A 21,471-nucleotide genomic window follows, 5' to 3' on the forward strand; every position below is an offset into this window, starting at 1 on the left:
TCAGGCCACTGAAGAGCTTGATGACGAGCTGATCACTTCAATCTGGTGTGGTGGAGGAGGGAAACATCGAAAACATGCAGGGCAGTGGGTCATGAGGACCGGAGTTGAGAAACACTGGTTCAATGTAAACATTATTCATTGAATACTCTTGAGTTTTTGATTTGGGTATTGTGTATACTTTTGGATAATGTGGGAGACCTACGATCCAGCTCAGCAATAATATTTGGACTAAAAAAAAAATCTATGCTGTGTCTAAAAGCAAACACTCATCCATTTATCCCTACTGACTGCTTACTCACTGACTACTGAGTGAGTGTGTTTGTGTGATTTAATGTGTTAATGTTAGACAGAAACTGGAAGGAGCTGTGAAAGTAAAAAAGAATTTACCAGTTCAGTTAAAATCACTGCTGTTATTAGTCAATGACAGCTGTTTGATAAATATATTATGTGGCATACTTACGAGTAATCTTACAAGTAAATAATCTATGCTGCAGGCGGGCGTCGATGGTGTCATCTCAGTTGACAATGTGTAGAAAGCCCTCTATAAGCCCCCCGATAGCCGCCAATAAAAACAACACAGCAGCTATAAGCTAACAGTGCAATAGTACGTGTTCATTCATTCATTCGTCTGAAAGTATTGGTGAAATAAAGACAGATAATGCCTTATTTAGAGGCTGTATTGTCAATGCACCGTTCACTCCATTATATGGATCTCGAGTACTCTAAATATCTTCCGAAGGACACCGACTTTCACCAAACTGTTCTCGGTGAGTAGATGAACGTATTTCATGCCAGAAATAAGGTTTAGGTTTTAAAATACCGGAGTTCCCCTTTAAGGAGTGGCTGCCTTTTGTTTACATCCTCTGCTCCAATCAGCGTATAGTTTTTGCGCAGGCGTACTTTGTTTTAAAAAATTCAAACCGTCCAATCAGAGAAGAGCCACTCCGTCCCCCGGTAATTTCAAAACCGGATGTGTGAGCTCTGTTGTTGAAGCTAGTTTAACGTGTTGTGTTATTTACTGTTGGTGTTTTTGTAACAAATCTGGATAAAGCTGAAAGGGGAAATTGGATTCTAATAGAAATGGATGATGAACCCGCACCAGTACTTTCCAGAAAAGGTTAGCGAACTTATTATTTTGCATAAAGTTGAGCTAAGTGTGTTAGCTGGTAGCTTCTACTTATCAGTTAGAAAACATAAACATGCATATAATATTTAATGTGTTCTTTATTATTTCTGGTTACATATTAAACATTCATGTGACTGACTTAGTATTGCCTTGCTGATTACAAGAGGCTCGTTAAAGTATAGGCTCCAAAAATAAAAAGCAACAACTATAAAATAAGCGGAAGGTGTGCCCTAAACGGAGCCACGATCATAGTAACTGCAGCTGCTGGTGCGTTCAAGTTGTCACTGTGGTAACAACGTTACTTTGAGTATAAACCTGACAAGCCAGTGAGGATAGAAAGCCCGAAAACGGCACAGAAAATCTTTTTTTTTTTAGCATACTTCGTAGGATCATTTCGTAGGTGTTGCATGTTTTGTGAGTGTGGGTCACGGTGCGTATTAATCTGACATGAAAATGTAGAATAGAATAGCGTTGTCTCCAGCCACTAAAATAAGTCATCATGAAATGTCGCACAGGGAAATGATCGACTCACATTGTGATCAAGTCAAGATTTGAGCAGAAATAACAAATTTCCCATTGCCAGCTTTCTGGATCCAGATAATTTTGTCATTATGAGGATTTATTTCCTTATGTGGCAGTAAAGAATAATTTAAGGTGAACAAGATTGTGTTTTTTCAAAGAGCAGCTAATATCTTGTAAATAAAAATCATGATTTTTGTACTGGAGACATTCTTAGTGAACGATCTTTGAATAAATGCCACTAAATAAGCTGCCAAAACCAAGTTTTTTTTTCTTTCTCTGTTATCTGGTTCAATATTTTTTCATGGAGAGATTGTAGCTCAGGAGAAAGAGTAGTCATCTTTCAAATATAATATCGGTAGCTGAGACCCAACTTCTGCTCTCATTGTATTCCTCCTTTGTAAGTCGCCTGAGAGAAAAGTGTCCGCTAAATGCGTGTAATGCATGTTAAAAAGCACAAGGCAGTTTTCAACAAACGTTCATTGTAAGAAGTCTAAACTGAGAGGGTCAACACTGCGTTTATTCACAAACTAGCAGAAATGCATAGTTCATGCATCCAAGGATGTGGTTTAACATGTAATGGAGTCACATTTTGTGTTATTAATAGAACTTTGTGTTTGTCATGAATACTTTAAGGACTGATGTAGTCCATTATTACTGGCAACATGCTGCCAGGGATACATGAAATAAAACCATTCTATAAATTCGTTCTTTAAGTTTATCATAACATTTGACAAAAGATGGCAGACTTCTCAGTGAAATACAGAAAAGGTTGTTTACGTGCAATCTCTGGTTAAAGTTTAGTCATCAAACAAATTAAGTGCTGGATTAATTAGCTGTACGGAATGGGACTGGAAATAATACATTTTGTTATTATTCTTATCCATTTATACAATAATGTCTGAACTGTGTAAATCTGTGCATTTTCTTTTCCTCATGTGGAGACATTTCAGTGTATGTGTTATTAACCTGCAGCTAGATGGCAGCAAGTTTCTCTCGATTTGTCTCACTTAAAAAGTCACGTTTTCAGATTGTTGGCAAATGAAATGAAAAACCCAAACTAGAGCACCATGTAGTGAGGTATCTATTTATGCTGCAGGGGGAGGCAATTTACTGGCATGGTGTGGCTCTATTTGTCCATGTAAAAGGAGCGTCCTTTTCCTGTGATGAAACTGATGGTGGTGATCTCCTCCAGGATCGCAGGCCTCCATTCATTAAGATTAAGATCAGATTTATTGTTATGTACATGTGGGGAAATACACAAAAACCCATCCAGGTTGGCATCTGTTGAACACACACATGCACAGGGTCACACACTCATGGAGGCCATACACTGGAGCGGTGGGCAGCCAGTCACAGCGCCCGGGGAGTATGGGGGTACGGTGCCTTGCTCAAGGGCACCTTGGCTGTGGAAAGGAGGTGGACTGCCTCCAGGGGCAGGAATGGCCGCCTCGTTCATAGGGAACGAGGAATCACTGTATGGTTTAACTTGAATGGAATTATATTAATAATCTGCTGTCACTTTAACAGTCACCAAACTCGAGGCTACTTAACAAATCATGGACAAAACATTGAATTAAGGAATGTGCTTTTGGGGAAAGTGTTTCTTGCCTTCCAGTCGACTTCCAGAGATTAGTGGGATCAGTGTCCTGCTTAGTGGCCGAACACATTACTGGACACTTCGTGTTACTGTTTCCTTGAATTATTTTGTTTGATTGTTGTCCGTACATCAGCTGAAGAACTTGTTCCAAGTCTTTTTGATACTTTACGCACATACATGTATGCACACACACGTTTCTGAAGTTGGATGTTAAGCCCAAGTTATTATATTTCAGACATTAAGAATAAATCTGTATGGTGAACCTGTGTTATGGATTATCAGTCATATGAACTTTGCTGATGTCCTGTTATTTTCTTCTGTCTTTTGTCACAGAGATGCGTAAACAAAAATTAATGGAGTACTTGGCAGCAAAAGGAAAGCTGAAACCACCCAGTTCTAAGTAAGACTACGACTTTACATGAGATCACATTGTGGTCAATCAGTGACTGTTTATTTTGTTGAGATAAAACTGAACTTTTACTTTACTCTACAGGTCATACCTCCATGATAACTGCCAGGACACGAAATCTGAGACATCTGCACTGAAGGTAGGGTGTGAGTGCATTAAGTTCTGATAGACATCAAGAATGAGTGGAGAAAAAAAGTGACTATTTTTCTCCCACGCCTGTGTTTTTGTTGTTGCAGGAAGACAGACTAATGGGTCATGAATCAGACTTTAATCAGGCACATTGTGTATTTATCAGATGAGGAAATGTGGTAACTGCTGACGGGCTTCGGTTTTTTGTTTTCACAGGTTCTTATGGGAAAAGAGAATAAAGTCCCAGCTGAGAGATCGAATTATAATGTTTCGAAAGGTCAAACCTTGACTTCTCAATCCAGTCAACCCCACCCCAGAAGATCATTTGGTATCACTAACAAAATCAATATGAAAGGAAGCACACTGACAGGACAGCAGAATTCTATCTGTCCATCTTCAAACCGTGTTTCGGCTCAGCTAAAACCCAATCGAAACCTTGTGCTCACCAGAACATACTCTGCTGTGCCTTCCAAAGCCAATTTGACTGTGAGCAGCCATCTCAAAAAGCAGCCAAACACAGGAATTCAAACAGCCAAACCCCCTTCAAATGCAGCTCGAACAGTCGTAGCAAAATCAAACTCAAAATCCAGCCTCAGCTCAAACAGTGCTGCATCATATCTAATGAAAACAACCCGTACCAGGCTGAGTATTGGTCCATTTGTCAAAACAAAAACAGGACTCATTCCTGCAGTGACCCAGCCAAGAAGCACAAAGTCAGATAGAACAGATCCCCCTGCCACAGCACGTCATGCCATCACTACTGCTGTTAATGCTAAGAAGGTACAGTCCAGGACTATGCCATCGACATCCATTTCCCAGAGGGCTGTGCAAAGAACTGTGGATAAAGTTCAAGCTCAAAACAAATCAAAGTCTAACTCTAAACCACAATTGGGAAAACATACTCAGACAGGTTGTAAAAGTCAGTTATCAAGTGGATTGAGAGTAGCATCCACCTCCTTTAGGAGCAAAGCAGAACCTTCAAAATCAGCGGGAGTGCTAACTAAGAAATCAACTTGTCAGCCCGCAGTCTGTTACACAAAGGCAAGATCTGGAGCTGAAGGAAAGAAAAATGTGCAACCTTGCAAAGTTGCTCCTCAAACATCCTCGGCGACAGTGAGCAAGTGTGGTTCCAGAGCTGTCAGTGGGAATAGGCAGGCTGCTGTGACTGAGCTGGGAGGGAAAACCAAGATGACTAAACAGACGCATAACAAGAAAGAGAACAGTTTAGTAAATGTCCCTCCTTTAAAAGCACAAGCAAAACCAACAGTCGCTCCAATAATGTCGCAGACAGTGCCACAACATTCCAGGACCCTCAGCCGCACAGGCCGGGCCGCAGACACCAAAACACCAAAGGTCGCGGTTAGGCTTGTTCCGCAGACAGAAGGAAAGAAGATGACTGCTGCCCAGGAAGAAAGACAGTAAGTAGTTTAACAGTTTGATCACCGAAAACTGCATAACATTGAGTTAGTTTTCTGTGCTGTCCAAAAAGTCAAAACTAAAAGCAAAAACATTCAGAGAAAATTTACGACACCACGTAACGACACCACGTGATCTGATTGGTTGTTCAGGAGAAAACTACAGGAATGGCGGGAAGCAAAGGGAATCTCCTACAAGCGTCCTCCAATGCCGGCGAAGCCTCCTGTCAGGTGCACAGTGTCCATACCTCAGCCTTTCTGGGCGTCCATGAAGGCTGAAGATGATGCCCACTCCCTCATCTGCGCCGTGGACAGATCCCTCGCTGACTGCATCAAATTGCTTGCAGAGGTATAGAGTGTGACTTTAAAATTAGATTTGATTATCCTATTTTTTATAGCATGTTACTAGAATACACGGGGGTACTATTTAATGGAGTCCGTGTAATCAAATCAACTAGTCTGACCTTAATGGACGGTGAATGTTCCAACATGCAGAGGGGCAATAAGTGGCGGTCATATAATTCATGTCCAGTACCTTGGACAGGGGGGCCCATCATTTTGCACCAGTTTGTTCTGAGTTACAGTGATTAACTGCAGTCGTGAATTCAACCTCTTGACTGAAACCTTCTTACTGATCAAGGCTCAGCCGGTCACAGCATATCTTTGATGAGAATATTTGTTTCAGTGAAACTGAAACGGAAGACTTTTTTTTTTCTTTTCATTTTCTTTCCTACTTTTTGCTCCTATTTTGAAGCGAGCTTCTGTGAAGTGCTGTCGAATGTCAGTGCCTTCCTGCGGATAACGCATTTTCTGCATCTAAAGCAACTTAAAGAAAGAATGTCAGTGTTTTAAACATATGCTGTATTATGGACCTTTACACCGGTTAAATTTGTGATGGTTGTGCTCTTTGGTGTGATATTTTCTCTTCCAAAGAGCGTTCATGTCTCTGCGTGTTCTTGTATCCCTGGGTGGCTGCACAGTGTATCCTGCCCATCATCAGTTCTACTAATTCCAAAATACCAACTATTTGATGATGAAAAATGAAAAATCTGGTGTTAAGAAAATTCTCCCTGAGTCGCTGGAATCGGTTAACAAAGATATTTAATCTTTGAGCAAAAAGACAAGTCTGTGCAACATACCACAAAGCAGACAGAGTTGTCCTGAAATGATACTTCTGCTGTGTACGCAGAACCTGGCATAAACCTGTTATAACAGGTCAGACATCTTGGCTCGCTGTTCGAAAACCATAAGTCATATCTGAAAAATTCTTGAACCGTGAGCGCCAGAAGGGACGGCAGAAGCCACCGGTGTCATTTTTATTCTGCTCCTATGCACGGTATTTTTAAAAAAAAAATTTTTTAACAGCCTTCACATTGATTAGTCTTTCCTGCCCCGTTTAAACTTCGAATGATGTCTTCGTGATGAGTTATGAGGCCTCCATATAGGGCTGTTTTTGTCCCATTACTTATGCATTTTAATGCACTTACATAGGGCCAACATTCCCAGGTTTTCCCAGTTTTCCGGGATTCCGTTCAGAGTAATGAGAGAGAAAAATACAAGCACACATCTGTCTTTGTCGTTGTGGAGCTGCTTTTTGCATATCACACAATGCGTGATGGTTTATTTCTATGTGAGTGTCCTCCTCGGAAAGTAGGTTTTCCTGGTGGTAACTGAGCAGCTTTTTTTTTTTTTGCTCCTTCCTCTGCTTTTCTATTTCCTTTTGAGACAGGATCAGTGTTTTTAGTATGTGCAGCACATTTACAAATTGCTACTTTATCTGGCAGTTGAATAGCATCTTATAATGCTAAAATCAAGTCTTATTGGCATGGTGTGGCTCTATTTGTCCATGTAAAAGGAGCGTCCTTTTCCTGTGATAAAACTGATGGTGGTGATCTCCTCCAGGATCGCAGGCCTCCATTCATTAAGATTAAGATCAGATTTATTGTTATGTACATGTGGGGAAATACACAAAAACCCATCCAGGTAATCAAGTTTATTGATTTGCCTGTGGATGTCACCACACCTCTGTTTTTCCATTGCTATGCAAACACATGTACAGTTGAGAAAGCATACTGACTGTCAGAGTGTAAATGTTAACAACCTTTTTGTTCTCTAATTTACAAGCTTCAGTTAGAGCTACCAATTCAGCTGCTTGAGCGGAGTCATTTTTTGGTAATGGTTGTTTTAAGAGACTTTCAGCTTCTGTTACTATAGCAAATCCTGTAGCATTTGTGCCGTCAGGGTTTTCCATGCTTGACCCGTCCACAAACATAGTTATTTCTGCGTTTTCATAGATGCTGCTACTATTGCTTGAACACAAGCTGGCAGGACTCTGGCCATTGCATCTAATCCAGAGGAGTAGTAGGCTATTGGTCAGGACTTTTAACCTCATGTGCTTGAGTTAGCACTGATGTCATATATCCCTCTTTTGTCACCGTGTCACACAGAAAAGTTACTTCCGTTCCATACAGGTTCAGTGTAATCTCTGGTCTAAGGTTTATTCCCTCTAAGTTCAACAAAAAAAGTTCCTCTGGCTCTTCTGTTTTTATTCTGGATACATGCTTTGTTTCTGTTTTTCTTACACTTAGTCATAACTGAGTCTCTTAGTCATAACCTTGCTCTGTCTACATTCCTTTGCCCAATGTCCTGTCTTTCCACACAAAACATGCAGCATTTCTTCCTGATCTGCCTCTTTTTCTTCCTCTACTGTCTCTGCTCTCTTTCACCACAGTTGTTTCTTCATCACCTGCCACCATAACGTTTTGTCCCTTCTTGGTGTTCCTTTTGTTTTTAAAGCTGTTCTGCACGTCCATTTACATTAGTTAACCACGTGCTTGGTCACAAAGCTGCTTATCTGTGGTAAACAGCCCTTCAGAAAGGGATTCTTCAACTGCTTTCACTAATTTTGTGCTCCTGAGATTTGCTTCAAAACCAAACTTCTAAGTATTTGATATTATCTGGGTCCCATTGAAACGTGTATTTAACATTCCCACTACAATCCCTGTTTGCTTTACAACAAGTATCCCCCATTTCTATCCTTTCAGTAGCCAAGCAGTGTGTTTGGAGTACCGCAGAGCAACTGGTCCGATCAGAGAAACATTGCTTTTGTTGTCACCGTTAGGTTTCTGCGAGGTTGCCCTCGTCCGTTGTTTCACCGAAACACTACTGAATAACCACCACCCAACACAGTTTATCACATCACATTCATACACAAACAAACAATTCTATATCGCGATTTCTCATCTCTGTTTTTTTATGTGCACACAGAGTTATTTATTCCTGTTGTCTTCTCACGCAGACTATGGACTGTTTTGTTACAGATCTTGGTTAAAAGGTATTCACACCCTTGTGTTTACCTTCACTGGTTTTTACAGGTCTTAGTTAAATATCACACTATTTTTCTCACCACCAATCCAGCGACTCTGGCCACCAATTCAAAAATAGCTGGCCTCGGAATAACATCATTTCTGCTGCAGTTTAACAGCATTAAGAAAATTCCCCCAATGAGGCTCAGAGTTTCTGGAATCCGTTCACAAAAAGATTTAATCATGGAGCAAGAAAACAAGCAACATATCACAAAGCTGACAGAGTTGTCTGACTCCTAAAATGATACTTCTGCTCTTTATCCTTTCTACTACAAAATTATCAGCCATACGAGGTCATGAGACATTCCCGTCGTTCCCTCCTATCACTATCTTTGTTAGATGAGTACAGTGTAGTTACTATCATAACATCATGTAAGACTTCTTTGGTCTGTAGGTCAACGTTCATACAGAGGATAGAACTAGCAAAGATAGGAGGCCTCTTACACACAGTGCCCCTTAATCTTCCAACACCGAAAAACGTTCTTGCTCACCGTACTTCTTTTCTTATAGTACAACCTCATGATATTTGTCTAACACCTGCAAAAACATGTTGCCATCTCTTAAACTTTATCAAAGTAATGCTCAGCAGTAGCGGTGAGCTACCCAACGAGTCTGACACTGATGGACTCAGCAGATCAGCAGCAGGATGCATTGGGCAGCCACTGTGTGCAGTGACGCACAGCAGCACAGATGTGCACATACACCCTGCTTTTACAGAAGAGAAAAAAGGCAGAAAAGTCCACACCTGATCCGGGGTTCATTCTTATGTGCTCCCAAAACAATGACAGGGATATTCTAAGAAGACCCTGCCTGGATTTATCCGGATCAAATTGTGATATAGCGATTCAGGCTATATGTGACTGTGACACATTTTCACACACTGGCCATCAGAGAGCCCAGACCGTAACCACATTGACAATCTTTGGGACATGCTGGAGAAGACTTCATCATCAGCCCAAGATCCTGGTGAAAAATGAATGCAACTCTGGACAAAAATGACTATTGTATCGTATATTGTATGTCAAACTGATGCAAGTTGAAGTTGTGTTTACCACAGTTTTGTCTGTGTCTGGTCAAGGCAAGTACAGTAAGAAAAATGGAGTGTTTGGACACATAAAAAAAACTTTGGTTGGAGTTTACAGGCACCCTTACTTTCAGTGTGTTTCACACCCACAGGGCTGCCCTCCAGAGCAGGTGAAGTCTGTTCTCTCGCGGCTGCCTGCAGTCTCTCAGAAGTTTGCCAAATACTGGATCTGTCGAGCCCGTCTGATGCAACAAGAGGGTGACCTGGATGTCCTGCCCATGTTTGAGGAGGCTGTTCGTGTTGTGTTGGAGGTAAAACATCCATGACTTGGAGAGTTGTGTGCAGTTCTTAACATGTAAGCAAAAAAAATAGGTATTTTTAAACCAGTTCATAGTTTGCAAAACCCACCCCATAATTAATTTTTCAGTGGAATTGCTCCAACCAGGATTTTTGGGGCTATTTGCTGGAAACATTACCGACCAGCACCAATCACAAAGTCAATTTTAACCCCTGTGTTTATGTAGCATTATCTATTTAAACTTTGTTTAATATTGTGCAGTAGATTTAGTTATATATATATATATATATATTATGGCATGCCGTTCAGGAAATTAATCTTTGAATATATGGAATGAATCTTTGAATATATGGAATGAAACTCTGAATATATTGAATGAACCTTTGAATATATTGAATGCAACTCTGAATATATGGAATGAAACTCTGAATATATTGAATGAACCTTTGAATATATTGAATGCAACTCTGAATATATTGAATGCAACTCTGAATATATGGAATGCAACTCTGAATATATTGAATGAACCTTGAATATATTGAATGCAACTCTGAATATATTGAATGAACCTTGAATATATTGAATGAACCTTGAATATATGGAATGAAACTCTGAATATATTGAATGAACCTTGAATATATTGAATGAAACTCTGAATATATTGAATGAACCTTGAATATATTGAATGAACCTTGAATATATGGAATGAACCTTGAATATATGGAATGAACCTTGAATATATGGAATGAAACTTTGAATATATTGAATGAACCTTTGAATATATTGAATGCAACTCTGAATATATTGAATGAAACTCTGAATATATTGAATGAAACTTGACTGACGTCAGACTTCACGGAAGTGCCTGCGGCCATCTTGTCTAAGGTGTGGATACTGTGGCGAAAAGCAAATGACAATGAGTCAGTCCGCTGGGAATTTTGTAGGAGGAATATTAAAGTATGAGGACATCATTAACACACTGGCGAATGCATGTACGGGCCAAAATCCTCCCGATAACCCTGCCCGTTCTTCTAACGAAGAAGTCGTGGCAGATTTACGACAACAGGCCAGGCAGCTGTTTATCAGGCCAACCTCAGCATGCCTTCATTCAATATATTCAAAGTTTCATTCCATATATTCAAAGATTAATTTCCTGAACGGCATGCCATAATATATATATATATATAATATTTTGAACAACAAACAATAATTTGTTATGGGAAAATATAGTGATGAAATTATGTTCTTGTCAGTCACGCCTCGTCCGTGTTAATAGTTTTCTGAGCTGCTGCGCTCGCAGGCTGCACGCAAATCCTTGTTATGAAGTATGTAGTCTGAAAGCTTCCAGATTTATTATCACTGAGTCAAGTACTTTATCCAGGTAAAAAGTCTCCCATAAAGACATCTGAAGTAAGATTTCACTTTCAGACATTGGCTCAGTTTCTTTTCGGACTGTGACACCTAGTTTGTTTTTTCTAAGGTTGTAGATAGGAACTTTAAGTGTTAGAAGATGAAAAGTATGATGAATCTACAGCTGCGTAGGACTGTATGTTATACTCTGTGTTTACACATCCAGGTTCCCTGTAGAGTGAAGCTGGTAATGTTTTATAACTAAGGGGTTAAAATAAAAGCCACATTCATGCAACACATGCTGGGTGGGTGGGTAAAAAAATTAAATTAAAAAAAAAAGGATTTGTAGTCTGATCGAGCAGAGAAAAGTTAGTTTTCTGTGGTTCTTCTGGCTCAGACACTGTGGGGAAAGATGAGTAGATGCTGTAGAAAATAACACAGATAAAACCACAAAGTAAAGTTTGGACCGTGCTATTGTTTATTTATATCTGATTACTAAGGATGTTACTTTGATTGCTCTGACCAGAAGCCACATTAACCCCCCGCTGGGTGTGCCTGCTCGTTAACGTGACTGTTTTGAAAGTTATTAGTAAAAAATGACGAGTTCTGCCTTTTAAAAATATATATATGTACATTTTCATTTTTTGGCTCAATGATTTTGGAAAAGCCCAAATATCACTGATTGGTACCCAGTTGCTGTCAGGTTAGCAACTGAAAGCAGTGCATGCGTGAGAGTTTTTGTGTCATGATTAGATGTCTTTTTTTTTTAAACTTCCCCCTCTGAAAAGTTTTGCTGTAGCTGTGCGAGTAATCCTGCAAGCATCTGCAGTCCCTATCAGAGGGGAGATGTTGTGTAACAAAGATCCAGACTGATAAATTTTTGAGTCACCAGATTATTTGATTTTAACATTACACACAGTTTCCTCATTGCACTTCACAAGACTTTTGTTAAACGATAACAGACGTAACACATTATGGTTTACTGGTCTTGCAATATTTATCTCTACAGTGTATTTGATCTTGAGCTTTTTGCATGTGAATGCTAATTTGTCTTTAATTGTATTATCTGCTGGTCCAACATAAAGGCCTGAAATAGTTTCCAGATAAATTCGAACTTAAGGCAAGTTTATCTGTGGAGCACAATTCGTACATACAACAATCCAAAGTGCTTTACAGCTACATGAAATCCCAAGAAGGCAAATAAAATCATTCCATAAAACCTAAAAATAATCATCAATTAATTAAATTAGTGAATAGTGCAGATAGAATGCTTTCAGTGGTCATATGCACAGCTAAAAAGAACTGTTTTCAGCCTGGATTTAAACATTGTCAGAGTTGAGGCCTGTCTCACATCTTCTGGAAGACTGTTCCAGATTTTAGGAGCATAAACCTGAAACGCAGCCTCACCTTGTTTAGTCCTGACTCTGGGTACCAGCAGGAGACCCCTCCCTGAGGTTCTCAGAGTCCCGGTTGGTTCATATAGCTCTAACATGTCACAGATGTACTTTGGTGCTAGACCATGAAGAGACTTGTACATGAGCAGAGCTGTTTTAAAGTCTATTCTCTGAGCGATAGGAAGCCAGTGCAGAGGCCTGAGCTGAGTTTTTTGCAGCCACACACTGATCTGATCGATGCAGTGACACAATGTATCTACAGGCCCGTGTTCTTCTGCCGTCAGTAAACTTAAATCGGAGTTTAAGTAACACTTAACCCTCATTGTGTTCAATTTCTTGTGCTCATTTGATTTCAGCCAGTGGATGAGCTGCGAACGGTGGTGTTTGACATCCTGAAGAAAAAGGACGAGCTCCAAGGTAGCTGGCCCTCTGTGCCCATTGGTATTATAATAATAGCATTAAGATTACAAGTAGTCAGGGCTATAAGATGGTGATTAAACAGATTTTTAGTAGTTTTGATGGTTTCATTCTGTTGCACATCTTTAAATCCCACACTGTGTGCAGTGGCTCTTCACTGTTTCTGACTCACTCTTTTCCTTTTAGTCAGTCAAACATACAAACTAATCAGAATTAACCAAAACATAATCAAGAATCATTTGTATCTGCTGGAAACTGGCTTTTGTTGTTTTCCTCAAATTTATGTTTGCAATTAGTGACTTTTCTGTTTATTACCGCTGTGCGTAACCTAGACTACACTGCCATATTCCAACTTCACATTTTATTAGCTAGCTAGTTAATTCAAAGAAAGCCTGATGCACATTTTCGATGAAGTGATATTTTAGTCATATCTCCCAACTTTGAAATTAATTGTTCCAGTTTATTTTCTGCTGAGAAATCTAAGTTTAATCTTATCTAAGTAAGCTTTATTAATAAGTTTTCCTTTTCCTTTTTTCCAGCATCTGAAGACCATGAGAAAGACCATATTCCAACAGCTGAAAATACTCCTAACTGTGGCAACAACCCCATGATGACCCCAAAACCTATCAGAGCTCTAATCAATGGGGAGAAAAGAGGCTCATCTGTGGTCAAGTACAAAATCACATCAACTCCTGGGTTTGTTTGTTTGAGTCTTTATACTAAACTACTTTCAGTTTCCACTTTGTGATAAGCATGCGTAATACCTCAAAGCTGCTTTGCTAAAGCCAAGCACAGAAGTTTTCTGCATCATTGGTGTTGCGCACATTACTCGATATGTTTTGTCAAATGTTCGAGCTGCAGAGTCGTAGTTCTTTCCTACCAAATGACTCGCCTGCAGGAATGCATCACTCACAAGCTTATTCACCAGGTGAAAATCCAGACTCCTGTTTTTTTGTCTTTAACGTCATAAAATGTAGTTGAGATGTTGTTTGTGTCGTGTTTGTGTGTCTGAGCAAAGTCTTGCTTAGAATTTATTAAGTGGTTCAAGTTACACAGCGCTGTGGACCTCTCTCTGCCAGGCAGTCTGATCAGAAAATAAGCTTTTATGTTGCCATACAAACATGATGTAAATATCATTGGTCCAAAAGTTGGGGAGACGCCGTGGTTTAGACTTGGCTTTCTCTGATTGGTCCTTGGTCCGATATCAGCCTCGTACCCCAGCGATGTCCACATCCAGTCCTTGAGGGCTGCTGTCCTGCAGTTTTTAGATGTTTCCCTCCTCCACCACACCTGAATCAGATCAATGCATCATTAGCAGGCTTGTGCAGAACTAAACAATCTTTTGAAGAGAGCTTTGGACATCCATGTCGTACCCCATCTCTGCTCCATTCAGATGGCTTCTCCCTGTGTGGGAAAACTCCTCCCTATCTCCCTGTGTCCGGTACTTCTGCACTATAGGTTTCATCCCACCTGTGTTGACTCCAACTGTAAGCATGCAGGAGTTTCTCTCAACGCTCAACTCGGTCTCCCTCCTGTTTTAACCCCTCACACCGTGCGGTTAGTGTTTGTTTCCTTCCAAAAGGAGTGTATCAACCCTGTATAAATGTGTACACTAAAAGGTAATATCAGACCCTCAACATTCGTTATTTAACCCTTCAAGGTTTACCCCTCTCGAGTTCCAAATTCCTGTCTCTTGCACTCTTGACTATAGCACAACTCTCACATCTCACAAACGCATGTTGAAGCCATTTGTCTGGGTCAGGCACATTCACGGATGAGTAGCTTCTGCACTGTGTGTTGTAGCTTTAAAAGTTAACAAATGTGTAGCAGTCTGTGTACTGTAGCAGTAAAGCGGTATAAATAACTAATTATTTCTTGTCTATTTGAAGTCAATCCAACATGCTTGATCAGCGAAAGACGACAAGTACAGAACTGAAACAAAGTAATTGTTGGTCATTTGATTAAAAACAGAGCATATACTTATCTAAATTGAAATTAATTGTATTTGATTTTGTTTCACTTGTCCTCCAGCGGGCCCCCTACCCAGCAGAGAGAACCAGTAAGGGTCAATGGGCAAGAGGTCCGCTTCTTCACCCCGGTTCGGCGGTCGGTGCGAATTGAGAGAGCCTCACTCCGATACCCAGCGTCCCTGCAGGACCACGATGTATGTGTGGCCTCATACAATGACCTGATCTCTGAGGAGGACAGTGATAGAGGTGAAGAGGAAAAGGACATTTGTGAAACCAGCCCGTCGGCTAACAACACGCCAATGTACATTTACAGAGAGAACGAGGCACTAAAAGACAAAGTGTTTGTCCAGCTCGTCTTAGACGACAGTGCTTAACCTTGTCGGCTCAGTTCATCACCACCACTTTGCTTTTAACTAAAAGATGTTTTCATTTTTAACAGGAATTATTTTGGTGTTATCAGATCTCACATTTCCCTGAAACGAAGGTGAGTTTTGTTCTTTAAAGGTAGAATTTGCTATTTTAGGCAATAAGTTGTTAAAGCTAAGTACTTTTCTATTGGGAGACTATTAGTTGAAGTCTTTAATTCACTAATGTACGTTTTTGGAGAAAAAAAAAACTTTTAATGTGCTTTTTATCAATCCTTATCTAACTTGCGAACAATAAAACTGTGTTTGGCATCTGGGCCTGTTTTTCTTTTTCATAGCAATGAAAATGGCTGTCACACCCAAATGGAATTTGCAAACCACTAAAATGGAAAATAAAATAAAAAAGCTCAGATATTATTTTTTTTTGCCACAACAGAAACTGAGTTGTGCATTAATGCAAAAGAGTTTCACTTCTGCCTCTGATCAGTGAAGGATATTGATCCAAAAAAAGTTCAAACAAGGTGTGAATCGTAACTTGTTTATGTGGTTTGCATTGTGCTACATTTGATTTTAGGGCCTGTGAAGATAAAGTGGCATCAAGTGTAAGCACCTGACAAAATCAATTTTCATTCAATCTAACATGTTGAAGATGGTGTTTGGTGAAGGTTCGCTAGGTTCCTTCACCAATGGGAAGAATAAGGGCCAGTTGAGTCATAGGCTGCTATAATGATGCACTGTTTTTGAGTTTCTGTGAACAAACCTGAAGCAAACATTTCAACCACTGTTGTTTGTGGTTGTTTGATGGGGAAAATTCTGTCCTTAATCTGTATGGAAAAACTAGTTGAACATGTAATTTAATTGTCATGCTATTAATACTGAGGAGACTCAACGGTTGCCATTAAACATGTTACGATGGGGCAGTCATGATGCTCCCAATGATGAAGCAGTATCTGTGTAACTGGTTGCTATGGTGATGCCTGCCTGCCTCACGCAGTCGCTGCTCGAAAACTGTAAGTTGTAATGAAAGAAATCCAATGGATGTTTTTATTAAATTACTATTTAGAATATAGTTTTATCACAGCCTAAATAGACCCTTGCTTTCAGATTTGAAGAAAAAAAAAAAAAATCTGACCTAATTTATAATGGTTCTCTACGGGAGCTTGGGTGGATGCACTCTGCGCTTTGAGGCACTTTGAAAGAAAACCGAAAGGCTCAATGCAAAGATGGTCATACTGCGTGAAAGAAGACAAAAATGCTGACGTTTTGATATATAATGTCTAGGTACAGGAGATGGTGTGACTGTATAAGAAATTTGTTTGGTATTTTTTTTTTTGTTAATCTAGGTAGTGTGACGTTATTGTGGGTAACCTCACCACAAGAAAAACAAACCCTTTCAAACAGTAAACTTTCGTGACCCATTTAAACTCTGAATGATGTCTCCAATGTCTCAAAAGGGCTCCAATGTGGGCTCGTATTTGCCCATTGACCCTTAAGCGTAGTTTATGCTTCTCCGACCCCTACCCAGTAGCTTGGCGTGCGCCTCCAAAAAATTCTAACTACACGTTGCGTTGAGGCGGACTGCAAGAGCTGTGATTGGTCCACTCAGAATGTAATTTCCAGCAGTTGCTTTTTCCAGTGTTAATGGCTGTGACAATCCTGCGACGAACGGAGGGACCGAGTTGTGACATAAGCCTTTGCAAGAGCATTCAAGTAGATGGGAGCCGTTCCATTAAGCACTTTGTAGGCTAACATCAGTGACTTGAATTTGATACGGGTAGCCAGTGGAGTTCAATGAACAGAGGGGTGACGTGTGCTCTTTCTGGACCATCTGCAGAGGTTTCACAGCACAGGCTGGGAGACCAGTTAGGAGAGCATTGCAGTAGTCAAGGCGGGAGATGACCATGGCCTGCACCAGGAGCTGGGTGGCATGTTGGGTTAGGTATGGTCTGATCTTTCAGACCAATATTATATCCTCATCTGTAAGTCGCTTTGGATAAAACGTCTGCTAAATGCATAAACATTAATGCCTTCAGTATTGGCACCTAAAATAATTTCGACGGTTTCAGCCTATGCACTTTTTTTACAAATTGTTACTGTACTCCCAGTGTGGAGATCAGGGGGGATCAGAAAAGGGATGGCCAACAGTTTTTCTTTTCTTCCCTGGAAAAATATTTCTGGCCCCATTTGGTTGGATAAGAGCAGCATCAGGAAAGTGCTCTCCCTGAAGATTTTCTAAAGCCGGATTTCCTATAATTTTACTCTGAGTTTGGGTCCAAATGTTAAACACAAAAAAACAAAATTGAAGACGAGTGTAGCTCATTCTGAAAACATTTAGTTTGTAATTCGAAGGTTTTATTTATTACGACAAAAATGTCTCATAATAACCTGTTTTTATTAAACTGTCAAAATGCAGAGGCGGTATGTAAATAATAGTCCACCCTAACTGCTTCCATAAGTATTAATAAGATAAGTAGCTGACAGATGCAAGGAGGGAAGACATCCGTTATCTGAGAGAAACATTTGTTGCTGCCCATCAATCGGGAAAGGGTTATAAGACTATTTCCAAATTATTTGGAGTCCATCATTCAACAGTGAGAAAGATTATTCTCTCGAGAAAAACATTCAAGATAGCTGACAAACTTCTCAGGAGCTGATATCCCAGCAAGTTCCCCCAAAGGTCAGAGTCTGCAATGCTCAGAAACTACAAAAAATGCCCAAGAGCTACATCTAAGACTCTACAGACCTCAGCATGTTAAATGTTAGAAAAAGACTGAATAAGTGCGGCTTGTTTGGAAGGGTTGCAGCAGAAAGCCTCTTCTTTCTAAAAAGAACATGGCAGCACAGCTTAGGTTTGTAAAGTTACATCTGAACAAGCCACAAGACTTCTGGAACAGACCAGACCAAAGTGGAGATGTTTGGTCATAATGCACAGCAGCACGTTTGGGGAAAACCAAACAGCATATCAGCACAAACACCTCATACCAGCTGTCAAACACGGTGGTGGAGGGCTGATGATTCGGGCTTGTTCTGCAGCCACAGGTGCGGGACACCTTGCAGTCATTGAGTCCAACGCGAACTCCTCAGAGTCAAATGTGAGTTGTCGGACAGCCATGAGCGTAACGGACGCGGAGTACGTGTGGAACGTGTGTTCCCTCTGTTCCCCGTACTTTTTTCAACCGTTTAATCCGTTATCAACGTAGTAACGTGTTTTTCCCAGCCGCGTTTTTGCGTACATGAGCGTGCACGAGCTAATACCAGCATCTGGTGAATCACCAACGGCAGGAGACGTGCTGCTGAGCAGTGCTGCACAGTGTATCATAACCATGTTCAGTAAACCAGCCAGTGCCAGCAAAAGGCAAAAAACTTTGCACAGTTCTTTCCTAACAAACTGAGTAAGTAATGCTGTTGCATGTAGATAATGTTGACAAGTTTAGCATTCGAGCAGAAGCCAGCAGCAGGGACGGCGATGCAGGGTCAGGAGAGATTATAACTTACTGAGAAAAGATATCTATTGCAGGGAGAAACCAGGCAGGTATCAGGACAGGGTTTTCACAGATATTTCAGAATTTCTCTCAGTCACACTCCAAAATATTTTCTGTCTATATTGTAATAGGTAGCGCAGGGAGAAGGCCATGTGTCAGGGCAGAGACTGACTGTCAGGGAGAGCCTGCAGACAGCGATAATGCAGGGGATGAATCTTCCGTGGCCACTCTGAAGCCACATCAGCCAGATCCCAAGACCATTGCCTGTCAAAAGTTGGCTGATAAAAGATTTGTGTGAGGACTTCTCCTGGCTTCATTTCATCCCAGGGGTTGAAGGAGAGTTTGGCAGCTAAAACTTTAGATCTTATTTGTACATAGTTTAAAGAACTAAAGTTGGTCCCCTGGTGCTGTTCTGTGGCTGTTAGAGATTAGTGGTTAGCCACTAATGCGAGGAAAGATGAATCCCTCTATTGACTGCTGAAAAATGTGTCCCCTCACCTCTGAGATGATGGGCTGAAAGTGGGTCATCAACAGGACAATAATCCCAAACGCAGCAGCAAATCTACAACAGAATGTCTGAAAGAGAAAATAAAGAGAATAAACATTGATGTGCTTATAGATTGAGTTTTATAGTCATCTTAGCAAAGTTGATTTGTAATTAATGCAGGATTTCCAGTCTGATGCTTTTACATGACACAAATGAAATGACGTAATAGGCACTTAAATGAACCAAGCATAAATGCCACACACTGCACTGAAATGAAGCAACATTGTAAAGAGTGGACTGACACAGTTTCGCTTAGTTGTTGTTCAATAAATGTGTAATACGTCCTGTGTTTTGGGTCATCTGAGGTTGTATTAGCCTAGTAAGGTCCAAATTACTCATGATAGCTTAAAATACAAGTGGGTTTTGTCATTATATGGAGATGGAGGTCAAAACACTGCTTTGACTAGCTTGTTGGAATTTCATCACAGCTCAATTGTTGTGTGTGTAATCGGATCTGACTAAGTCCTCACAGAACAATTTTCCTGGTAGGAGATGTCAGGAGTAACGTTATTCCAGTCAGTATTTGTGAACAGTTTTCATCATAATTCTGCTTTATTTTCTAAACATTAAAAACAGATCAGTTAAACCTTTTTGAAGGAGAAAGTGGGTTCTCTAGAAATGACCAGTGATTAGATGAGGAATTAGGGATGACAGCCTAAACTTAACAGTTGTGTTTGTGTAGATCTTATTGCTCAATAGCATTTTGTATCTTTGAGTTGAGTCCCCACACCAGAAATCATTCGTCCCAGTCAGACCAGTTTCCACAGAGGTCTGAGCACAATGCAATCCCCTTTAAGGCCACCAGAGGGACAAGTTCTAACGAGGGCTGTTTTGGACAGTTTTAGAAATGCAGTTATCTTTGTATTATTCACTTTTGGCTGTTGATTTTAGTTTATCATCTTTGTGTCTTCTGTCGGTAATTCTACATAATAAGACGCATTTCTCGTGTTTCTTTATTGATTTTGTTTTGTAAAAATACCCCCTCCGTAATTTATGAGTTTAGCTTAATTGCAAACGCAACATTAAAGCGACACTGACTGTCTGCTGTATATTAAATACACCAACGTCTTTGACTTAGCATAAAATCACCTGACTTTGTTCTTTTACGAACACTAAATGGACGCACGTTTGCGATATGGACGCGATAATAGTAATATAATTGCGATAATAAAAGTTGCTGTTTTTCCCTCTTCGCATCCCCGCTGTTTCACATTGGTTCAAACAGCAAACAGCACGTGATAAAGTCGTGTTTATATGCATGTGACACAATACACCAGTGTAAACAGCTGGAAGAGCAAAAATCAGCCACAGATATTTTTTTCTCTATTATTTATATTTCTTTTCTGGAAACGTCCGCTGGCATGCAGATAAGTCAAAAAACAAAAATATTTATTTATTTGGTTACTGCACGGTCTCTTGTCAGTCCCTCCAGGAAATACACTACGCTATAAATTCTTCTTTATCTGATAGAACCTAGTACACAAGTTAAACGGATACATAAGTACGCAATAAACACATCACGAGCTGAAAACATATATATCTACATGTGACACAATGCAGCTCGCTGTCTGCACATACCCAGGAGTGGTGGGAATGAAAGTCTGCCGTGAACAGAATCTGATCCGTCCAGGTCGAAGTCTGCTGTCGCACGGGTGCAACAGGAATTGCGTGTGGAGCGCCTGCGTCAGTCGGCAGGCCCTCACATACTTAAATAGGCTCCGCGTCCTGCGGCGTAAATTCCACAGCTGCTCACCGAACAGTGCTTCAACTCTTCCCAATCCACAACTTCACGACTTCACGACCTTTTCACCGAAGGTGAGAGACATGCATTCATTTATCCAAACATGCGTTAACGCTGTTGTCCTCCACCCTGTAGAATCTAGGTTTTAATCCTATGTTAAAATGTTGTCATGTTATTGTAAGATCCATGATCTTGCAGTAGGGACTGTTGTGTGGCTATAGAAGCTGCAACTGTACACTTTATTTTTTTCTGGACTGAACTACAAGTGGCGAGAACTGGACTATATTATTGAAGTGTCTTGAGATGACGTTTGTTGTAAT

At 40.4% G+C, this 21,471-nt stretch overlaps 1 protein-coding gene and 1 long non-coding RNA gene across 2 annotated transcripts; one reads left to right on the forward strand and one right to left on the reverse strand.

Annotated features, from left to right (window-relative positions):
- Positions 1-1,030: 1,030 nt before the first annotated feature.
- Positions 1,031-15,458, forward strand: ckap2l (cytoskeleton associated protein 2-like). The gene is made up of 9 exons (XM_072387357.1): positions 1,031-1,117; positions 3,579-3,645; positions 3,739-3,793; positions 4,000-5,201; positions 5,352-5,547; positions 9,740-9,898; positions 12,986-13,046; positions 13,595-13,742; positions 15,078-15,458. The coding sequence occupies exons 1-9, from the start codon at positions 1,081-1,083 to the stop codon at positions 15,388-15,390; spliced, it is 2,238 nt and encodes a 745-aa protein (XP_072243458.1). The 5' UTR covers positions 1,031-1,080; the 3' UTR covers positions 15,391-15,458.
- LOC140309490 (uncharacterized) lies at positions 14,062-21,079 on the reverse strand. The gene is made up of 3 exons (XR_011916384.1): positions 20,989-21,079; positions 19,362-19,439; positions 14,062-14,336 (listed from the first exon to the last, which is right to left on the reverse strand). It is a non-coding gene; the product is annotated as an uncharacterized lncRNA (long non-coding RNA).
- Between the last annotated feature and the right edge of the window lie 392 nt (positions 21,080-21,471).

This window comes from Leuresthes tenuis, unplaced genomic scaffold (genome assembly GCF_036924035.1).
Source record: "Leuresthes tenuis unplaced genomic scaffold, fLeuTen1.0.hap1 SCAF_6, whole genome shotgun sequence".
NCBI lineage: Eukaryota > Metazoa > Chordata > Actinopteri > Atheriniformes > Atherinopsidae > Leuresthes > Leuresthes tenuis.

Excerpts from the sequence above, each read along its gene's own strand:
- ckap2l (XM_072387357.1), top strand. The coding sequence starts at position 1,081 with ATGGATGATGAACCCGCACCAGTACTTTCCAGAAAAG. Across the intron at positions 3,646-3,738 it reads CTGAAACCACCCAGTTCTAA|GTCATACCTCCATGATAACT; the intron begins GTAAGACTACGA and ends TTTACTCTACAG. Across the intron at positions 9,899-12,985 it reads CTGTTCGTGTTGTGTTGGAG|CCAGTGGATGAGCTGCGAAC; the intron begins GTAAAACATCCA and ends ATTTGATTTCAG.